The sequence below is a fragment of the Balaenoptera physalus genome (genome assembly GCF_965194825.1).
Source record: "Balaenoptera physalus genome assembly, chromosome: 14".
NCBI classification, from domain to species: domain Eukaryota; kingdom Metazoa; phylum Chordata; class Mammalia; order Artiodactyla; family Balaenopteridae; genus Balaenoptera; species Balaenoptera physalus.
Genome location: NC_138893.1, coordinates 69,442,757 through 69,465,639, shown reverse-complemented (window position 1 = coordinate 69,465,639; position 22,883 = coordinate 69,442,757). Strand labels below are relative to the sequence as shown.

Genomic DNA, 22,883 nt, shown 5'->3' with positions numbered 1-22,883 from the left:
TAGTATAACCATATAATTGACTATTATACAGCCATGAAAAGGAATAAAATAAAGATACATGTTACAACACGGGTGAACCTTGAGAACATTATGCTAAGTGAATAAAGCAAGTCACAAAAGACCACATATTACAATACAGGATTCGATTGACATGAAATGTCCAGAATAGGAAAATCTATAAAGACAGAAAGTAGATTAGTGGTTGCGTAGCATAGGAGTGGGTTGGGGTGGGGAATAATTGCTAATGGGTAACAGGCTTTTCTTAGGGGCGATGAAAATGTTGTGATCTTAGATGGTGGTGAGGTCGATCATGAACATAATAAAGGACATTCAATTATACACTTTGGTGAATTTTATGGTACTTGAATTATATCTCAATCAAGTTATTTTAAAAACTAAAAAAATCCTTTAGGACTGGTGGGAGAGAGATTGGAACACTGGGTGACCCCCCAGGGCATGGCTCCCCGTGATTGGGGGTCCACTATGGCTCTCTAAGCTGAAGGGTGGTATCTACACCCTTTCCAGGCTCAAGCCCTGGAATCTGGATTTGAGACCTGCATTGGCCTTGCCCTGGAGACAAGCCTTGGTGATGTTTTCTGTGTTTCCTTACTTTGGGGCTTCCTCACGGAGAGGTCCCCACAGTAATAGGAACATGCACTCACACCGACTTGGGTGATTTGTAATCTGAAAAGCACTTTCCCCGTCTTTCTTGGGGGACTCATTGCACCCATCCTGAGAGAAGTGCTGTTACTCCCACTTACTAGGGGAAACTGAAACCAGAGAAGTGATGGGGCTTGGCCCAGGTCAATCAACGTGTTAAGGGCAGATTTAATGATCCCCAGCCCAGGGCTCTACTTCCAATAGCTCTGTTCTACGTCTACGCAACATCTGCTCTGCCTTCTGCTGAAAAAGGAAGGCGGGCTACAACAAGGTCAGCCCTTCTAGTCTCTGTTTCTCAGCAAGGATGGGTGTCATTACACATTTGCAGGGATAGCAGTAGCTAAGGATGTGGTTATAGCGTCTTGGGCTGAGAATCAAATGGAGACATGTGGTAGTCGCCTGCTTTTGAGGAAAGTGCCACGTTTCTTACCTGGTCCACTGACAGAGATGAGGGCTCTGGTCTATTGAATGATCTCACCCAAACCTTTTTTTCAGGGGTGGGTGTGGGGTCAACAATAAGAGTGTGGAAGAGCTTTACTTTGGTAACCTAGGTAAGTTCATAATCGCCTCAGCCTCTAATGCAGCATACCCAGCGGACTCCCTTAACTGATGACAGCCACCAGGAAGCCTAGATGTCTCAGAATCACACGCACATCACCCAGAACTCCCAATGCCCACCTTACCTCTAAGACACATCCCAAACGATGCTATAACAGAGATGTTTATTAAATGGGGTCTGAAAGCTCGGACATTATGCTTCCCAATTTGCTTCTTGCAGCCTACTCACCCATCCAGCTCTGCTGACTTGGGCTGAGAATGGGGCAGGACCGTCGGGTTCCCCAGAGGCCTGTGCCACGAGGGTGTCTGTGCCCATCGTATCCTCCTCTCCACATGACAGGTGGGGACCCTGGCTCCTCCCCACTTGGGACTCCTTCCGTGCACAGCAGGCCAGCCTGGGACACCTGGCCCATTCGGAATCAGGTGCCATCTCCGCCTACCCAGACCCATGTTCCTTATTACTCATTCTCCCCCAGCTGTGACTCTCAGATCCTGAACTTCTTCCTCGGCGGCAGCTAAAGAAACAACGCTATTGCTTCCACCTCTGAAGGCTTGTGAGAATGTCTTTTCTCACTTGGTTTTACAGAAGAACTGGGTTATTACAGGGAGAGGTCTGCTTGTTTGGGATACCTGCTGCATTTAGGCACCAAACTGATACTAGCTTCTGGTTGGCTATTTCCATACATTTGCAAAATAACTTGTAGGGAATGTTGAAAAGTGTACAAGAATGAGCACACGTTTCTAATCTAGACCTTAAAGCATGTGCTCTAAGTTTTGCTCTACAGAACCCTGGTGTTTGCTCACACGCACGAATGAAGAAGCATTATAATTTCTCATTAATTAAGATTGGCTATGAAGAATAATGTGTCTGCTCTGCCTTGTAACAATCCCATGGACCACAGAACACTTTGTAGAAATACATATTGCAAATCCTTAACTGAGTATCTGATTCATCTTTCTTTGTTCATTCTGGGTTAATTGTCACTTTCGTGGTACTGTGGCAGAGACCTAGCCTGCTGCCTGCCCACTTTCCTGTCTTCCTTCTTTTCCCGTTCTTCCTTCCTTCTCTCTCATTTTCAACAAATATACATTTCTCACCTATTCTCCCAACAGTCACCAAGCAGGGCAGAGCAATGTCTCCGTACTGTGTGAGTCTCCAGGGCACCGCCTCTGTGGTCCCTGCATACAGCAGGCGCCTTGTCCTGTGTGTTGGCATTCATGGCTGAGGACTGTCAGATTTCAATCTCTTTCAGTTTACATCATCTACTTGGAATCTTGAGAGCCCATGTAGTGAGGATGTAGGGAGCCCTCAGCGATGCTTCTGGAATGAATATTGCTCATCTGGCCTGGCTCTCCCTGCAGTGAGCACAGAGCCGCATTGTCTCAAGTCACTCTGTGACTCCTGCTGCCCAGCGCCGGCCCCAGAGCGCGCAGAGAATTCGGCCCACAGCTCGGCGCTGCTCCCATCCTGAGGGCTCGCACCCTTGCCTTTTCTCCCTGCTCCCTGTCCTGAACCATCTCGGTTGGAGTTCAGGACCCATAGCTGTAGTCTACACCTGCCTCTGAGATGTGTAAGCTGCCAACGCATCCCTGGCCTTTCAGAGCTGAAATGTTACATCAGAGATGAGATGGGCCATGAGTCCTTGCTGAGTGCTGGGTCCTGTGTCAGGAGCAAGAGAAGCCCCAGGGCTTCTGGACTGACGCAGCCTTGTGTGATGTGGGAATGATGGTCTCCTTCAGGGGAAGCACAAGGATTTCTCCGCTCCATGTCTGGGAGAGAGAAACTTGTGAGGGTTCGAGGCAGTGCGAGCTTCGTTTGAGCCACCCTCAAGGTCTCCGCAGGACCTGTCATGTCGCTCGATGGTCCCAGAGGCCCAGATACCGTGGGGATGTCTGGTCACCCGTTGAAGAACTGACCTGTGAAGACCCCGAGCTCCCCGGAGGGCCCCTGGACATCAGGAAATTCCAGGCAGGGCTGTCTATCTATACCGACCCCTTGCTGAGCATCCCCCAGCCTGGAACAAGCAGCTCAGAAGAGGCTGGTGCCCGTGAGGGAAGATAGAAAGAGTGGGGCCTCGGGGGGAGGGATGATGGGGGTGGTGTCAGAGGTGGTCTCCTCTGGCTCGCCGTCCCCGTCGTCCAGGTCTTCGGCCAGGTCCGGGATCATTCTGACCATACTGTCCTCAAAGTGCACCTGCTTCTTCTTGGCCAGTGGGTCAGCTGGCTCCAGAGTCAGCTCCGTCAGGGCGTCTGGGTGCTGGAGGGCGTTGGGCTTCCTGGTCCCTTTCAGGACGCTCTTCATGTGGATGAAGAGGGAGCCAGGCCCCTCCTTGAGGGCCCCATGGAAGGTGTACGTTTGCTCGGTGTCCCCAGAGCCGGTGGTACTCACGGCGCTGCCAGAGGGGTCCGTGTACTGCTCTGGGGGGGGCAGCACCTCTGTGGCAACTTTGCTCTTTTTCCGCTTGCTCAGCAGGAAGTAGGCCAGGCCAGTGATGATGAGCATAGAGCCTGGAAGAGATCTGGGAGGTCAGGACGCTGGACGTGTCCTAGAGAAGAGCCAGAGGCTGTCCACGCCCACCGTCCCAAAGGGCCACTGCGGCACGCCTGTGTGGCCACACTCAGGCCCCCAGTGCTCCAGCCCTCACGCCTAACTTGTCCTCACAGACCCACATCAGACCCGTGTGGCAGGCCTGATGCCCGGCCGGGGGATGTCAGTGGGGCCAGTGCTGTGCTGGGGCCCTCAACCTGACAGTTAGCCAGGAGACCCTGTGCCCCAGGCCCCCTTCTTGCTGACAGCAGATCCTGGTGCTGCCCGCCTGTCCTCCCATCACCACGCTCAGCCTCCCTCTCAGGGACAGCTTGTTGGGGCTGGACCTGCAATGCCTTCGACAGACCTGGACTCTATGTTGATACTGGGCCCAACTGCTGAACTGGGCTTCCTTCCATTCCCAGGGGTAGGGAGATCCTGCTTTACTGCCCCCTGCCCTATAAACATGGAGGAAATTGCAAATCCCTGTGGGTGCAGCTGGCACAGTGTTGGCTCCCCTCCTGGCCCCTCATGCAGCCTCCAGGCCATAGGCCCCTCTGTCTCCCGCTGGGATCCCCACCCTGTCCAGAGGAAGGGGTGAAGGTGGCTGTCCCACCTGCCAGGGCCAGGGCCTCCCATGCATCTCACGCTCTCTAAGGAATGGGAGGCCGTGGCTCGCTGTGGCCTTGGCAGTGCTGAGTCCTGCTCAGGAGTCCAGCGAAGGCTGCACGGAGTGTCCCTGAGAGGCTACGACAGGTACTTTAAGAGAAACAGCAGGAAGGAAGAGGAGGCTCCACCTTTCCACCTCATCTCCAAGGGCGGTCAGCTTCCTGGCATTTTTAGATGGGTTGTGAGGAGGGGTGCAGCTTTCACAGCTAAGGAGGAGGGAGAAGGGTCCTAGCAGAAAAAATCATTGTCAAAACCCAGGAGGTGGAAGCATCAAGTGCTGGCTTCTGAGATCAGAACCTGGGCTGACTAGCAGGGTGAATGGAGTGGGAGAGGAAGATGGAGTTGCAAGGGTCTTTGGGGATCCCATTTGGTGTGCATTTCAAACCAGGCTGAGGAGTTTGGACTTGAAGGGGTAGGTGCTAAGGAGGCACAGAAGGGTTTGGATGGAGAAGTGACTATCTTGCTCCCTCTGAAAGCTCAGACCACACACAAGCATTGGAGAAAAGGTCAGTTCGCTTCTGTGGGTGTAGCCTCTGGACACCTATAGGAAAGATGCACTTCTTGGGACTTTCCTGCCACTTGATCAGTTCCTCATCCCTATGATCTATGCTAGAAAGGGCAGAGGGGCTAGTGGGGCCCTGGAGGCAGCGTCACTGCAGGTCCACGAGAGCGGGATGCAGCCCCTTCTGCTCAGAGCCTACCTGCAGTGGGGGCTGCCTGCCTCCACTACCTCCTGGAGCTCCTACCTGGGATGGTCACGTGCCAGACCAGGACAGGGTGGAGGAAGCAGGCCACAGAGAGCAGCATGTAGGCCAGGAACCTCTGGAAGCAGCCCAGCCAGTGGGCCTTCTCCCTTGCTCTGTAGGCCAGGGACCCTGGCTGACACCTGGGGGGAGGAAGTCCAGGATTGGCAGGGAGTAGGCAGCGACCCAGAAAAGCCCCAGCAATATATAAAGCCATCAGAGTCTGGGATTGGGTCCTATTATGGCCATGTTCCCTGCGGTGGCCTCTGGTTGAACACCCCCAGGGGCTGAAGTCCTCACTGTGGGTTCCACAGTTAGTGGCCTTGCCTGAGCCTCTCCAGAGGGTCTCCAGCACTTTTTGTGAAATGCAGCCCAGACATGCCTGTTTGGCCCAAGGGAGAGGAAGGTAAATGCTCTCAGGATGCTGCAAAGGCAGTGGGAAGAAGAGTAGGAGACTCAGAGGCACACTGGGAAGTCCACAGTGCAGTGCAGAAAGCGTGCAGTACAGGAGACACCTGGCTGGGACAGTTGTAAGGGTTGTGCACTGCACAAAGGGCCTGGCCATATGGGTGAGAGGGCTGGAATCCAGCTGCACCCTACTCGAAGGAGCCTTGGCTAGGCATGAGATGGCATTGGCCCAAGGAGGCTTCTCTGTTAACTGGCATGCAAGGACCACACGTGGGCCTGGCAGAGGCCTGATGCTGAGCAGGTTTCCTTAGGGGAGCTGTCTCCAGGTTGCAAAGGAGGAAAGTGTTTGCCTTTAGGTCCATCTCCTTCATCCTCTGAATTGGCTTGGAGTGGGGCTCTGCACACCGCCTCCTGCCCCGTCTGGCTTTGGGGGAGTGGTGTGGGCTGGCCGATGTTGTGTTGGACCAGAGCACAGCCCTCCTCCCACATTCTGCGGCCATGGCTCATTGGTGCCCCCTGGTGGTCATTATTTTGTAACAAACCCTGGCTGGGAGTGGAGGGACTCCAGAGATGGTAAAATGCCCCTTCAGGCCAGGGGGACCTCCCTCCCCTGCCCTGAGAAGTTGCAAGGGTCCTTTAGCAGTGACGTTCAGCAGAAATGGGGGAGGCCTGCTGCCTCAGGGCTGGTAACCCTGGGAGGCAGCCAGTGGCCTTGCACGATGCCAGGACAGCTGGATTTGAAGCCTGGCTCTTTTGCTGACCACCTAGAGACCCAACTGTCTAGATTCTGAGAACTGTGGCCAGGGGTCAGTCCTTGGCCACCCTGATGACAGCTTCCATGAACGGAGCATGACTGGGCAGAGGTATCGGCCTCTGTGGCCGTGTGGCCTCCTAAGATCCTGCAAAATCTGCATTCCTGCCTCACAAACGGGCATAGAGGCGGGCCCTGACTTGTCCCTGGGTCCCAGCAGGAGGCAGAGTCAGTTCTCAAACCGAGCTCTGCCCGCTCCAAGCTGGCTTTCCGCGAGGTACTCGCCCCGTGGTAGATGACTCAGACAGGGGGTACAGTGACTGGCTGTTTCCAGAGGATGGCGATGGACTCTGTCGGGGGACTCTGGGTGGGGTCAGGCCCTGAATGGACGTGTCAGTCCACTCCCTGGTTGGGAGAAGGGAAAAGGGGACCACTGAGCTCCACGAGCCTGAGCCCATGTCCAGGCTGGGGCTCGCGGCAGGGTCGGGAGGGAACCTGTCCGTGGCTGCTTCGGAAGCAGAACATCTACGGGTTGTGGTTTCACGGGTGGCGGCATCTGGGAGTGTCTGGGGCCGGGGGTGGAGGTGGGGCCGCTCTGGCGGTTACTTACTGGAAGCAGATGGCCAGCAGCTGAGCCACGAAGTAGGCCCCTTCGCTCACGGAGACGGCGGCTCCTGTAAACCTGTGGCGGAGGCAGGTGAGGGAGGCCGGGTATCCTCTGACCCTCCCTTCGCTTCCCTCGGCTGTCTTTTCTCAGCGCCTTGGCCTCCTGGGCCTCTGTATATAGCCGAACAACTGACCAGGAGTTTCTTGACCTAATCTTGTCACCCAGACAACATGAACCAGAAGCTGCCTGGACGCCAGGGCCTGTGCTGGGTTGGGCTGGGCCTTGGGGGTGGGGGGTAGGGGTGGAGGCCGGGGCCCAGAGATAGATGAGGGAGCTGCAGGCCAGCAGGGGAGACGACCTTGACCCCTACACTGTTGCTTGGACACTGGCAGGCACATCCTTCTACCCAGTGTCACCAGGGCTGACACCGACTGCTGGTTGTCTGAGCCTTAAAGCTGGATCCCTTCCTGATCCCCTGCCTTCTCATCATCCAAAGAGTCTCCAGCAGGGGCTGACTGTGTTCCTTAGACAGCCTGAGAATCACTCCCATTCTTTCTGGTCTCACCTGTATTGCCTGAGTTGGACACTTCCCCCTGAATCCTTGTACCAGCTTCCCCTTTTGGCTTCCCTGACTCCCTGACCCTCACCTCCTGACCTCCTGTTCCTCCAATCTATCACCACCAAGCTGCCCGAGGGCTCCTTCTGAATCTGATATTCCTCCCCTTCCAGACTGCTTCAAATGCTCCCCTGCTTCAAGTGTGGTCCGGGGATCCTCCAATCAGAATCTCCTGGAGATTCCTGGGCCAGCCCCAGACTGTATATATCAGAATCTTTGGAGGGGAACTTACATTTTTTATTGGAGGGTCTCACTGGCCTATAGAAATGAAATTTCTCAGCACGCCTTTGAAAGCCCTACACGAAGCTGTTAGGGGCCACACGGCCTTTGCACAGGCTAGTGCCTCTTGGAGGTCTCCCTCTTTCTTCTCTTGTCCGTTTGACAATGTTAGTTATTTCTCTCTTTCTCCCTCTGACCATTTACTACTTAATCTCTACCTTCTCCCACTTTCTCTATGCCTCCCAGTATCTGCCCAGCTCTTACTCCTCAGCTTTTAAATGGTAATAATGAATTTACATAATGAATACATGGCATACATTTCTAAGGGCTTTACAAATACCAGTTCATTTAATGATCTTTGTTAAATCACTGTGATTACCCTCAGTTTACAGCTGGGGAAACTGAGGCACAGGAAGGTCAAGCCCCTTGCTTATGGTCACATAGCTGCTCAGTAGTGGGGCAAGATTCGAGCCCAGCACTCAGACTGCAGAGCCTGTATGCCTACCAAGCACACCAGAGCATGTGCTTTGATAAACAAGTGACATTGCCTTTTTCTATGTCCTGGAGCAGACGGGGGAAACTGAGGCTTTGGGAATAGAGTGGCTCATTCAGACTTCCCAAGTGGTGCTACAGAGGCTGTGCCTCTTGAGGCCAGGGATGCTGGGCCACTCAGACGAGGCAGTGAATCCAAGCAGAGAGCCCTGCCCTTGTAGCAACATCCTACACATGAAGGCCTCTGCCCAGGGCTCCATGCCGCCCATGTGGACCCTTCAGCCACCGTGGGTGGGTAAGTGTGAGGAAGGCGCTGAGGGACCTCTTTGGAAGGAGGAAGACAGGAGGCAGCAGGGGTAGAGGAGAAGTGGAGAAAAGTCCGGAGAAAACCAATGACAGGTCAGCTCCTACTGGTGCCTACTCATGGCCATGGCCCCTGCTTGGCCCTGGGGACACAGAGCAGGAAGTGACAGTCTTATGGGGAGATGCTCCAGTAGACGGAGAGAACACAGTGGCAGGGCTCTGAGATCTGCAGGGGCGGGGGAGATTGTGAGTATGCGAGGAGGATGAGTGGAAGAAGGAGTGAAAAGAGGAGGGAGGGACATTTGGGCCTTTGGGTGTCCCTCGAGGAGTGAGTGGGGTGTGAGTGGCAGGAGGGATGGGCCGGGTGGGCAATGGGTTCCCATCCCAAAGGGTGAGAGCAGGGCATGGGTGGAGAACATAGAGTAGTTTACAGTAAGGGGCAGGGGTCTTGAGGGTGGAAGGAACATCTTCTAGAACTGGACCACAGAGTGACCAGACGGGCACAGTGTCCCCTCAGGACAGGGACGGAGCAGTCAGGAAGAGGCAGGGTTCTGGGTAGAAAACAGTCTGCATTAACCAGCCGTGGATCTGGACTGTTCCGTAGGATAATACCCTCCACCTCTTACCCGAAGTGGATGTTTGTGGGTGAACTAGGCAACCATGTGGAGAGGAGGAAGGCCTGCCCTGCTTCTGGATTCCAGGCAGACAGTGCACCGCGGCCAGGCACAGGCTCAGTAAGACGTGGAGGGCCTTTGGAGCAAGGAGAAGCCACTTCCAGCCAGCAGGGGCTCCAGGCTCGGGGAGGCTTCCCAGGGTGAAACGCAGGGAGGAATGACAGGCTTTGGGAATGCCGGAGTGGCTGGGAAGGCACTCGTGTGCTCTACAGGATGGAGCAACGGCTTAGAGGGGAGGTGATGTGGGTGAGTTTGAGAAAAAGTCAGAAGCTCCTGGGGTGTAAGTTGAGTGACAAGAAATAAGGTGGAGGCCAGAAGATGGCAAAGGAGTGTGGGCTGGAGGCTCTGGGATCCCTTGAAGGTGGACAGAGCGACCAGGTTTCTAGGTGGCTAAAGTTGTGGCGGTGTGGAGATGGGCCAGAAGGGTGGAACGGGGTTGTGGGTGGTGGGTGTGATCCACGTAGCAAACCGAAGAGGCTCCCTGAGGCAGGAGGGCTCCTTAGGACATAGACCAGGGCACCGCGACGAGGGTGGGTATGGAGGGGAGGAGGTGGGGGGCAGAGGATGCAGCCTGGTGACCCTGCAGGCAGGCCGAGGCTCCCTTAGGATGGAGCTGCTGAGAAGCTGGGTTGCAGAGCCCACAGGGACCCCAGGCTCTCCTCACCCCTCTGGGATACCACCGCACAGCCATCTTTTTCCCACTAGGGGGCGCCTGTAGAGGCAGCTGGCAGAGGAGAAAGGACAGAGGCTGAGAAACTGAAGGGACCCAGGTGGATGAATCTGGGCCCTGCTGTTCATGGGCTTGGTGATGTGGGTTGAGCTGCTTACTCCCTCTGAATTTTTTTTTTTTTTAATCTGCAAAACGGACTATATGCACTTCTTCTGTAATGCTGTCAAAGGTAAAGGACATAAGGTAAATAAAACATTTAACTGTGCTTGGCATGTAGAGGAGCTCAAATAGATAGTCCTTTGAACTGATTCCCCAGTCACTAAAAGAAGAGCTTGGTTATTGTTTTATGAATAAAGACATGGTTGAAGAGATGGATGGATGGATAGATGTATGGATGGATGGGTGGGTGGATGGATGGATGGGATGCTAATTGGTTGATTTATGGGATGATCTGGCAAAAGTCCTTCCCAACAAGGGGATATTCCAGAAGCCCCCTCTACTCCTTTCACCTCTGGGACAGGATGGAGCTCGTGTGGGATGGGGGGTTGCTGTGGGTGGGCCTCAGCAGATGGACCTGGGGTGAGCTGGAACAGAACGTACAGGCAGGGAGGGCACGTGCGCACATACTCACAGCAGATAGAAAGCCAGACTTTTAAACTGTCCCTGGAGGAAGGTCTCAGTGCCCACGCCGATCAACACTAAGGGGAGAAGAAGAGGAGGGAAGAGTGGGCCCAGGTGCTCCAGCCACGGCGCTGCCTTGTGCGGGCTCCTTGGGCATGGAGTGAGCCCTCTCCTGGGGACTGGGAACCAGGGTAGCCTCCTCTCCATGTGACACAGGGAGCTGTGGCTGGGAAGGTGCAAGAGAGCAAGGAGCCTTCTGGATTGGCTGGAAACCAGAGGGGTTTCATGCAACACCCCTTTTAATCCAGTCTCCCCAGAGCAGATGCCTGTCCTTCTCTGTCCACATTGGTCATGCTGCCACCCCCCTCAGTGCCCCTGAAACAGCCCACACTGACAGGCCACCAAGCCCTGGGCTCCACAGGTGTCCTCCACATGGAGTGGCTTCAAGGGCCCTCACCGTCCTGTAAGCCCATGTGGGCAGTGTTTCTGGGCCCTAGAACTTGGCCATGCGACCTGCCCCCACCTCTGTTCCCTCGCCCAGATCACTGTTCTTGCTGTTTCCGTGCCCTCGTTGCTGGCTTGGCGGCTTGGCAGCTGCATCACGCACTCCTGGCTCGTCACTTTGGACCCAGTGCTGATTAAGCCCCTGGGGTTTTGCTGGGCCATGAGATGTGGCTCAGCCTCATCTCTCCGCCTGTCTCTTCTTGGCAGTTGGTGTCTGTGCTCAAATACCTGACCTTCCATTTGTATGAGTAAATCCATCTTGGACCCACCTTTGTGGACTTGCTGGGTCCTGGCTGTCTCCTCACTCTCACGGCTTCACTCAACCAGCCACAGCCCTGACCCATCCACCCGCTGATGGAAACGTTCCACAGGCAGCATGCAGATGTTCCTCCCACCGTGGTGACCCACCCATCAGACCTCTTTCTGGCCCTAACTGATTACAGCCCACGCACCCTACACTTCTCTCTCTGGGCTCTGACAACCCATGCTGGTATTTGCCGAACAGTGACTTCAGCTCGTCTCCCTCCCAGGGAGTCAGAGATGGTGGGGCTGAGCTTCTGTTCTCGGCTGCCCGTGTGTGGCCCTTCATCTCTGCCACGCGGGGGACTGCTTCCCTGGGCCTGATGCCTCCTCTTTTCCCTGGCGGATTTGCTGCGTAAGCACCCATGCCCAGGTGACCGGAGCCCTTTGTCCACTGCGGAAATGCTGTCTTCTGAAATGCAGGGTGGAGCCGTTCACTTAGGCGCCAGCACCCCCTCCCCTCCCTTCGTGGGGGGATGCGGAGGTACTTCGGGGAGAAGGGGACAGAGCTCTTCCATCGAGGAAGGGGGTGCCTGTGTATTCTTAGTTATGGGGGTTCCAGTGCTCCCTGTGGTTACGGGCCAGGGCGGTGGTGGACACTGTGCCTCTGTCCTCTCCAGGTCCTAGCCACTTGCTGGCTTGTCCCAGGTGAGGAGTCAGGGGTGCCACACAGCCTCACTCCCCTCTGCAGTGTTAATGTGACCTGTAGGCACTCAGTGGCTGATACACAACGGTCACACGTGTCCTGGTTCCTCACAGCACAGGGAGTTCTATACTCCCCATTTCATAGGGACAGAAATGAGGCTCAGTGACCTTGTGTAGTTCTCCCAAGGACACATCTAGAAAGCAAAGGACCGATAGACCAAACTTGAGCCTTCTGGCTCCAGGCGATGGGCCATTTCCTGGTTTCCACTGTCGACCTGGGTGTGTGTGTGTGTGTGTGTGTGTGTGTGTGTGTGTGTGTGTGTGTGTGTGTGTGTGTTATGCAGGCAAATATTCATGTATTTAGTTTTCACTGTGTCTCCTGTCCTGTTCTCAGCACTAAGCATTTATTAACTTATTTAATCATCACAGCAGTCTTATGTGAAAGTACTGTTACCCTCACTTTACAGAAGAGGAAACTGAGGCACAGGGAGTATAAGTAAAACAAAGAAACAAACAAACCAATCATGGATGCCTAGGTCAGGTCCTGCATTTCGTTCTCCCATTTGCCAGTTAATAGCTGAGCCAATCTCTCTGAGGATTCAGTAAGTTAATTAATGCCAGGCACATCACCGGTGCTCAGTGAAATCATCGATTTTTTGTACAAGAATCCAGTCCAGCCCGGGGAAGTGTCTTCCCACCCAGGGCCTGGGGAAGGGGTCTTCTGCTCAAGGCTGATGCTTGTGATTGTTCACTTCTGGGGTGAGGCAGGACCTTCATTCACCTTGTAATCTTTGTAGATTTGCATGGGCTTCTGGCGATGACCAGCAGATGGCAGGAAGGGGTCTTGGGAACTCAGCCCCTTTCCCTGATTTGCACCCCTTTGGCATATGGAGCGGTATTTTGATGTCTTTTGATGGAAACAGAGGGTCAATAGTCAAAGGGGCATTTCAGGAACACTCTAGAGGCAGTTTGCAGTTAAAAAATGAGAATAACAATAGGGAAAAGAGAGAGCTGGGTTGAAATCCCAGTTCTGTGTGGGTAACGGTGGATAAGTACTTAACTCATCTGAGCTGGGTTTACCATCTGTGGAATGGGGAGAATTCGTTGTATCTCCTAGAGTTGTTGCTTGGATTGGAGGAAAATAACAGGTCTGAAAAACTGGGCTTTGTGCTCACAGATGTCACGTGGCCCATACACACAAGCTCCTTCCTCCCTCTACCTCTGGCCTGGGCAGCTTTCCCAGCCTCCAGGTACCCATTTTGCATCAAGAAAAGTGGGGTCACTCTTCCAAAAGCTCTCAACCAACAGTAAACATGCTGGATTCTGCAAGCCCAGGGACAGAGATATGCCCTTTGGTAGGGGGAGGAGAGCAAGGGGGTGAAGTCAGAAGCATGACCTCTCAGGCCAGGAGATCCGTAGGGGATTCTCACGGGAGGCCGTAAGTCCCTTTGACACTGGGGCCAAAGGGTCCCCCACTGGATCCTCTCAGTTCTGGGGCTCATGTTCTCAGAGGCAGACCATGTGAGGTTGAGGCAATGCTGGCCAACGTGAAGTCCTTCCTTCTGTCCCCCTCATCCGTCTGTCTGCTTGTGGCCTCGACCCAGCTTCTGCCCGCAGCTGCCTGCCCAGGCTCCGTGGTGTATCCTGACAGCTATTCCTAGACTGTGCTTCCATCTCGTCTTCTGTTGTTTCACAGGGCTCTAGCTCTGAGCGAAATGGGCCAACCTACATCAGCCACTCACTCCAACAAATGACGCTGTGGCCCTTGCCCTGAGCTGGGCACGGGGACAGAGGAGCTGAGTTTGAGAATGGAGATGGGGGACAAATGCCATACATGTCCCCAGAATCAGGGCTTCATTATAACAACTTCTCCATAAGAAAGAATTGCCCCAGAAGAGCCTTGATCTTGGGCTGCATTGTTCTTTGTGCCACAGGGGGTGCGGGTGTTGGGCTGAGCCACCTGTGCTACTTTTACACCCCCACTGGGGGCCTTAGACTCCTTCCATCCGTCCCTGTTATCTGTCCCTTAGGATCCTGTTGCCCCTCATCCCAACCCAACAGAATCATATTACAAGCCCACCCTGGCACGGTCCGGCCCACCCCTCCATCTCACTTCCCCTCACAGTCTCCAGGGAGGCATCTTTTCTGGCGTCTGGTTAGAACCAGCATCTGTGGACAAGCCTGGCCTCTGCATCTCATTTCCTGGCCTCTAGTTTCTTTCCCTCCTGTCTGGGCTGAGTCCAACCACAGCACAGTATTTTCTTCTCCCAGAGGCCAGGGCTTTCTTCTGAGTTGCCTTCCTGAGCTGTTTGTTATAGTTCAGACTTAGCAGGGATCAGAGATTCTGGACCTGTGATGCAGGCCTGGGCAAGGCACACACTGGAGCATCTTTCCGGGCATCCTGAGGCTCTGGTCCAGAGTGTGGGTCGATGAAAGCTATGGGCATGCAGTGCTGTGACAGAGAACGTGCGGCTTGATCAGAAAAACAGAGTCCTGGCTCCTCAAGCAAATGATAACTCCCTTGCTTGCTTCCTATTCCAGAAAAATGGGGATGATAAAACATGCGTAACTGACTATGAGCCTCAGGCTTAGTAAATTATAGAGAGTTGTGCAAATGTAGATGATGGCTAATGGAATTATTAGGAGAGGCAGGTTGTTCCCATCAGTAGTCTCAGGGGAAGGGGAGGGTTTATTCTTATCCTTTCCTTCCATTAATACATGTTTTTATTGTGGCTCAAGAGCTCTTCTCTATGTATTGATGTTGCTCATTGATTTTCCGGTCTCGGGTCCCTTCTGCAGGCCTGATTGATACAAGTGGCCCAAAGCCCCAGCTACCTGTACATCTCATGTGTTAAGCCCCTCTGTGCAGCCTGCTAAGGGCCCATGTGCTCCTGAGGATGGGGCCTGTCTGTGGTACTAATGGCTAAGGGGCTATCTCCAAGGCTTGTGCTCCTGAGGATGGGGCCTGTCTGTGGTACTAATGGCTAAGGGGCTATCTCCAAGGCTTCTGGCCTCGCGCTACCTTTGCCTCAGGGCCGATGTCATGGTTGGCTGTAGCTTATCTGTTCTGACTCCATCACTGGGTTGAATTTTGACACCTGTCTTGCATTCAGTGCAGTGCCCTGGTGGCAACATAGGACACTTCACAGAGGTCACTAGAGGCCACACTAACTGGCTTTCCATGCCAGGCAGTGGTCTTGGCCCTGGATGCCTGGGGAGCTGGGTGAGAATGTCATATTCACTGCTGCTAAGGGCACCTCATAACTCCCCATGTCGTATTTATTGCTCTTCTTCATCCTCAGCTATGGCATATCTCCTACTGGTCTTAGTGTCTGTAGGGACATCTCAGGTAGGGACACACTGATCTGATGACAATGGCTGGGGATGGTTCGAAACGGGTCACAGCTGACTGTAGACGTGAAGGCTAGGTTTGCACCATTTCTAAGAACACAGAGATATTGGAACTGGTTGCTGAGAATCCAGTGAGACAATAAAGTAGTAGCTGCAGGTTTCTTAACTCAGGAGAAGTTGTGGCAGATTCTAAGCCTGGCAGGGAAGTTTACCAGTGTGTTGAGAGCCATTCAGGTGACACCTATGAGCCAGGGTTCAGCGATACTATGAGAAAAGGCCAAGATTTTATAGAAGAAAGTTCTAGACATTCAGTTAGAAGAGATTTTAGAGTATAGGGTGGCCCTCAGTGCCCTCCAACCCACTCACAAGCCTGCTCAGGGAGAATTTCCTGAAGGTGAGAGAGTCCTCATTCTCTACTGGATTCTCTACTATCGACTATAGTAGACCATCCAAGAGGACTATTTTGTTTGGCCTTGTAGATTGGCCAAAGTGCCTGTAGTAGATTGCAATGATGCCCCTGCAAGCCTTCACCCCCTTGGTATCCACACCCTTTGTTATATGACTTTGCAGTCCCTTGCACTGAAGAGAAGTCTGTTTCCCCTTCCCTTGAGTCTGGGCTCAGCAATGTGACTTGCTTTGGACAACAGGATGTTATCAGGTACCAGGCAAGCACAGATGGGAAACAGGCCTGTGAACTGGACCTGCTTTCTCACGCCTCTGCCATTATCATGGGCACATGGCCAGGCCAGCCTGCTGGAGCACAAGGGAACTTATCATCCAAGCCAAGGCCAGTCTAGACAAACCAACAGCTGTCTGACCCTCAGATAGGTGAGTACACCCAGCCTACGTTAGCAGAGCTGCCTAACCTACTCGCCCAGATGTGTGAATGATAAAAGCTTATTGCTCTATGCCACTAAGGTTTTGCCGTTGTTACACAGCATTATTCTGGCAATAGGTAACTGACACATCCACTAATAAAAACAGCTTTATTGAGGTATAATTGACATGCAACAAACTGCACATATTTAAAATTTGCAATTTGGTAAGTATTGACATGTGTATACCAGGGAAACCATCACTCCAATGAAGATAGTGAACATATTTATCACCCCAAAAGTTTCCTTGTATCCTTGTAATCCTACCTTCCAACGCTTCCATCCACTCCCAGGGAAACGCTGTATCTATTTAGATAATAATATAGCTTTTCTTTTTTAGTTTGTTAATATGGTCAATTACATAAATTGATTTTCGAACATTAAAGCAACCTTACATTTCTGGGATAAACTGTACTTGGTTATGTATATTATATTTTTTATATATTTTAATTAGATTTGTCAGAACTTTTAGAATTTTTACATTTATGTCGATGAGGGGTATTAGTCTATAGTTTTCTTTTCTCATGATACCTTTTTCTAGTTTTGGTATCACTATAATGATAGTTCATAGAATGTCTTGAGAAGTACTCCCTCCTTTTCAAATTTCTGGAAAGGATGTGTAGCATAGATATTATTTCTTCCTTCAAGGTTATAAAATTCAAGGTTATGAAGCCATCTGGGCCAATACACCACCTTTTGCTGATGACATCGTTTACATGGAGGGACTCTACAGACCTTCGCTGATGTTATTGAGGATATTGACCCTGAGGCAGAATAGCATCCTTCTCGTAGGGACCCTCGGGGAAATTTCTTCTAGGTCTTGATTTCAGGTCAAAGTATTTGGCTGAAGTATTTGATTCTTATTCTTTCTTGCATTTAAAGAGAAGGCATCTGCTCACTCTTCCACATGGCAGCTTTCCCGGCACTAGAAAATAATGACCATGCCTCCAAATGTTCTCTCTGCACATGTTCTCTCTGCACATACCATGTTTCTTTCTTTCTTTCTTTTTATTGGAGTATAGTTGCTTTAAAATACTGTGTTAGTGTATCCTGCACAGCAAAGTGAATCAGCTATACGTATACATATATGCCCTCTTTTTTGGATTTCCTTCTTATTTAGGTCACCACAGAGCACTGAGTAGAGTTCCCTGTGCTATACAGTAGGTTCTCATTAGCAATCTATTTTATACATAGTATCAAGAGTGTATATATGTCAATCCCAATCTCCCAATTCTTCCCACCCCCTCCACTTTTCCCCCTTGGTATCCATACGTTTGTTCTCCACGTCCGTGTCTCTATTTCTGCTTTGTAAATAAGACCGTCTATACCCATTTTTTCAGATTCCACATACATGCGTTAATATATGGTATTTGTTTTTCTCTTTCTGACTTACTTCACTCTGTATGACAGTCTCTAGGTCCATCCATGTCTCTACATGTTTCTTTGTCTGACCTTTACCCGGCCTGTGGCAAGCTAGGAAGGCTCAGGGGAAAGCCCCAGGAGGGCTACATCTCCCCAGCGTCAGCCATTTGTTTCTGACTACATTCCTTTTCGATAACAGGCCTCGTCAGATGGTTGCACAGAGCTAAAGAAAAGTCTTAAAAGAACTGTCAGCCCATGAAAAATAAAATGAGGTTACCATCTTTCTTCTGGTTTCATCACTACATGTGATGTAGAAATAACCAATGTGCTGTGGGATGATCTTAATGACCCAAGCACAAAATGTGAAGAAAAATGTTACTCAGCGTAAGACCTTTCACAGTCTAGCCCCTTCCTCCCCTTCCAGCCTCCAGGGTCATATGTTAGCTTGTTCCTTTCCTCTGATCTTTCTTCTTTTTCCATCCTGCAAGAAGATTTCATTACTCACACTGTGCCGTCCCTGTGTCCTGCACGTTCCTCTAAAATTAACCAGCGCTGAGTGAGAATCTATGTGCCATGAAGTTTGCTGCTTTAGTCATTGTTTCACTGAATGCTCACATTCCCAGAGCGTAGACGCACTTGTTATTCCCATTTCATAGATGAGAAAACTGACATTTAAAGTGATTAGCTGACATGCCTAAGGTCACATATCTACTAAGTGGTAGAGAAGGACGCAAATTCACCCTCTCAAACACTAGGCTGAAGTGTTTGGCACTGGAATATGTATTTACTAGCTTGTCTCCCTGGTCAGCTCATGAGCTTCTCTAGGTTAGAGGTCATACCATCCTAATCTATGTGTCTACATTGCACAAAGTGGGGACTCAGCCAATGTTTGTCACATAAATGAATCCTAGGTGGAGATCCAGATTTTTTTGTTCTAAATCTAAGAAGGAGGACACAGGCACAAATAAGTAAAGAAAGAAATGCTTGAACTAAATTATATTATCTTCCAGTGGTAAGAGGGAACTAAGATGGGGATATTTCATTTGCTCATTGGGACAATCAGACTGGAAAACAGGCAACATCCACTTACAGGATCTGAAAACAATATGTTCTTGCCTGGTAATAAATCCACCTGTGGACGTGTTGGAGTGCATGAAGCTTCCTTAGATGGCAGGAGGTGGACACTGAGATATACATTTAAGAAGGGTGGAAATTAGCATGGAGGGCCCAAGATGATTGCCTCAGAAGCATTAGTTTTTCTTCTTTTGAAGGCTTTGAATAGGCCTAAAGTCAAACTATGCATTTGCTGTACTCTTTAAAAAATAATGAGAACATCTGGGTTTAAATACTTCTTTTATCCTAGACTATATTAATAAGCCAAGTCTCCATTTGAACGGAATGTGGCAAGGAATGGGGCTGTCAGGAACGTGGCTCTGTCCTTTATGTAGAGAAGAGGTTAATGAGCCAAAAACCTGGAACAAAGCAAAACTCTTAAGTGATCCCAGGTTGATCGAAAGTAATTGATTTGTGACAAGCAGGACTTGCTTAAAATGGCTTTGTCTCAAGCCCGGCTCCTGTCCTCGTTGGTTGAGTGGTGCCCTTCTCTTGGGAGCTGTGTGCCGACAGCCCCCAGATGTTCCACTGCATCACTGCCCTGTGAGTGGGCAGACTGGGGCTCCAGCACCAGATCTGCTGTTTACTGGCTGTGTAACTTCTCCCAAGCTACCTAAACATTCTGAGCCTCGGTTTCCTCATTTGTAAAATGGGATTTAGCTCAGCGCTCGGCCCTCATAGGCACTGGTAGGGCTGCAGCAACATAATGGCTTTACAGCATGTTGTCAGTCATGTACCTCTGGACCCATACATGGAAGGTCCTACTGCAATAATTCCTTCTGGAAATTTGTGCAGATTTGTCTGTCCCCAGATGAGGTCCAGGTGTGGGTTTGGCTGGAGATGGTCATGGTGGTGCCAGTCAAAGCATGCTTGGCAATCATTCAAAGACAGAGAATGAGCAGTTGGATCAAATATCAGTGACTTTACAGATGTAGAGAACAAACCAGTGGTTACCAGTGGGGAGATGGAAGGGGAGAAAGGCAATATAGGAGTAGGGGAAAAGAAAAAAAAAGGGTTATTATGGGATTATATGAAATCATGTGTGTCAGACTTTTGAAAGTTGTAAAGCACTCTAGAATTTAAAGAAATTTCATTCAATAAAAAAAGATCATATAATATTGCAGATAAAAAGAATATCAGTGTCTTTAGATTTAGGAAGTGTCTGGTCAATCCTTCCTTTGCTTCAGTGTAACTGTGTCCGCTCTCACCATGACCTCACCCGCCTGAGGCTGTGCATGGTCAGGACTGACCGATGGTGGGGGCACTAGACTGATAGGGTGGCCTCAGCCAGCCTCTTTGGTACCCTCTATGTGTCTTGCACTCTGCATCCCATCGTTTCGCCAAGACATAGAAAGACATGTCCTTTGGCCTGATTTAGGCGGAAGGCATGCTGATGTGGAGTAGGGTCTCAGGAGTAGATAGTCATCGATGGAAATCTTGCCTCTTTGCTTCCTAAGTGTGAGACTTCGAACCAGATACTTCACCAACCAGCCCTCAGTTCCCCCCCAAGTGCAATGGGGATGAGGATGAGCGTGATGGTGCTTCAAAGGGTAGTTATGAGGATGAAACGAAATACTACATTTAAAACATGTAGCACTGACCTAGGGTCACGGTAGATACTCAGGTAATCATGTTCATGAGCAGCTGTTACACCAAGAGCAGAGGCTGGAAGAGTGAAAAAACGCCCCCGAAGGTTGGGACGGAGAAGCTTGAGTGAGTTTTGCTCTGAGGAAAGTTGAGCGGCCTCCCCACAGGGCCCAGAGACATTTCCTCATCAGTTCTTCTTTGCGGGAAGCCCAGACCTGTCCTTGTGCGAGGACACAGCTGTGAGGAGAGGGCTTTCTCTCCAGGGTCAAGGCCTAGGGAAATGAATCTCCTCACCTCCCTCCGCACCCCAACCCAGATCTGGAGGGCCTTCAAGGTGTACCATCTACCCTGACACAGGGAGCTCTTCCCACTCTCTCTCTGCGGGCTTGGGGCAGGGGCTGAGGACTGGGGAGGAAGTCCATGGGGATTCACTCTGGGGGATAAGGAGGACAGCAGAGGTGCAAAGGGAAGCCAATCCTGCCTTCCAAGCACAGGATGGGGACCAACCTCGCTGGACAGGCCCCTTTCTCATTTTATGGAGGCAGTGCGCCCTGGGCCTCAGAGCTCCCATCTCAGATGAAACCCATTTTCTCAGGTCCCCCGCCTCCTGACAGTTAATGAGAATGAAACACACGGTTGAGCCTCTCCTGGGGCCTGAGTCTCTGACTCAGGGATGTCATGACCCTGTCTTGAGGTGGACACAGTGAGAACCTGCCGGAGGGATGGGCACGTAGGGATCCGGCATCTTTGCTGGCAGGTGTGGCGTGCTCCCAGCCCGTGTGCAGTTCCCCGGTTGTGTCTTTTCTTTAGGTGGCACCTGGTGCCACATCTCAGCAACAGAGGGACACCCAATGCCTTCCATGGCCAGGCAGGGGATACAAATGAATGACACCAGCCGAGTGTAAGTCAAATAAGGAGAGGTGGGTCTGTGATGACCTGGAAAGCTTATGACTTCAAAGGGAGAGAATTGCCTCATTTTCTAATTTTCAAAACACTTCTGCCTGAGGGCAATCTGCAGGGCCTGTTTACCCTTCTTTGGCGGTGGCAATGCTCTGTCTGTGCCCACTCGTGGTGTGGGGCTGGTCATGGGGGTGGGACAGCAATGACCCCTGGGACCACTGGACATCCTAATGAAGCTTCATTTAAAGGGGCTGAATGGGGAGGAAGAGGTGAGCTGTGCTTCGGCCACAGCCGCTGGGCCTTGCCATCCTGGTGCATGTCCCCAGGTCCTGGTGCCTTTAGAGCTGCTGACAACCTCAGATCCATCTGCAGAGGGAAAGGGAAACCAGGGAGGGGCTGCTGGATCAGGAGCTGCCTGGTCCCTGCAGGTGACACTCTGGGTGACCTTGGGTCACACGCTTTTCCTAGTTTCTAGGAAACCCACACTCCTCCCCACAGGCGGACCAGGGCTGCCTTAGGTCTCCCAGAGTTTCTGCAAAGTGACAGCCTCTGTCTCAAGTCTCATTTCCTCTCTAGCAGCAATGCCCCTATAAATGAGGTCTGGACTTCTTAACAGAGGATTTCAACAAAAAAGAGGCTTAAGAGAATAAGGAATTTGCAAATCTTACACATTGGAAATAGGCCAGCAGTTCAGTGATGCTGAAAGAAACTCGAGATTTTCCCAAGATGACTAAAGCCCCTCTTTCTAGCTTCCCACCTGCTCCCAGCACTCTAGAAAGCCCAAACACAATTATTGGAAAGCCTGGCCATTAGAAGGCAAAATAGTGGCCTATATTTAGCCTGGATCCTTTATCAAAACCAAGGGAGAGGACCGTCCTCTGCATTAACAGTGGCCCTCTGCACAGAGATAAGGGCTGTAGTTCAGAGGAGAAGTTTGTGTGTGTAGTGTGCGCGTGCGTGTGTGTGTGTGTGTGTGTGTGTGTGTGTGTGTGTGTGGCTGTAGACCCTTCCACTGGCTGAGATAAATCGGACTTTTAAACTGTCTGTAGCTAATCCATTAAAAGTTTATATACCTCTTAAAACAGCTTCCCGACAGGAGCCAGGTCTCCCCTCCGGGCAGAGCATGGCAGGGGGAAGTGTCACTGTGATTTGTGACAGATGAAAGGGGTGCGTTTTACATATTGAGAAACCAAGGCGTAGAGGAGGGCAGGGTGTAGTCAAGATCAACAGTGGTAGATGAGGACTCAAACCCCAGACACAGAAACCCCACTGAGGGTTAACTCCCCTTCCCCAGGATGGGCATTTAGGGGCCTTGGAGCTCATGTAGGTGACAAGGTGGTTCTGATGGAGGCTGGACCTGGATCCCCTACTCGTTCATTTACTCAGGGCCCTCAGCAGAGCAATTCCAGACCCTTCCTGGTGCCCACTGGATGGGGCTTCCTGCCTTGGGAAGAAGGAGCTCTTTGGGCAGAGTTCTGGCCTTTTCAAAAATCGAGCCATCAGGGTTCCAGGCCGGCTATCCCTCTGACCTGTAGCGTGACCTTGGGCAAGGTCACTGCCCCTGTTTGAACTTAGGTGCTCCTTCTTGTAACAGGAGGGGTGGGATTAGACCATCGACAGCAGGCCTCCCTGTGCCAAGTCAGGGCTAATTGCTAGAAGAGCCCACTGGCCAGCATAGCAGTGAAGCTGGCCCTGAACCCAGGGAATGACACAGATCCCCACTGAGCT

At 51.5% G+C, this 22,883-nt stretch overlaps 1 protein-coding gene across 7 annotated transcripts in view; it reads right to left on the bottom strand.

Moving 5' to 3' along the window:
- The window catches only part of TMEM72 (transmembrane protein 72), a 24,241-nt gene continuing 1,358 nt past the window's right edge, over positions 1 to 22,883 (bottom strand). The window contains exons 2-6 of one of the 7 annotated variants that reach the window (XM_082423925.1): positions 21,285 to 21,521; positions 10,529 to 10,595; positions 6,927 to 6,998; positions 5,161 to 5,300; positions 1 to 3,726 (exon numbers count right to left, since the gene is read on the bottom strand). In XM_082423925.1, the coding sequence (XP_082280051.1) occupies positions 3,248 to 3,726; positions 5,161 to 5,300; positions 6,927 to 6,998; positions 10,529 to 10,595; positions 21,285 to 21,381 (855 nt within the window). In that variant the 5' untranslated portion in view covers positions 21,382 to 21,521 and the 3' untranslated portion in view covers positions 1 to 3,247. Of the gene's footprint in view, positions 3,727 to 5,160; positions 5,301 to 6,926; positions 6,999 to 9,179; positions 9,434 to 10,528; positions 10,596 to 21,284; positions 21,522 to 22,883 lie in introns of those variants that run through there. The other 6 variants (XM_082423927.1, XM_082423928.1, XM_082423931.1 and 3 more) reach the window with 6 other exon arrangements.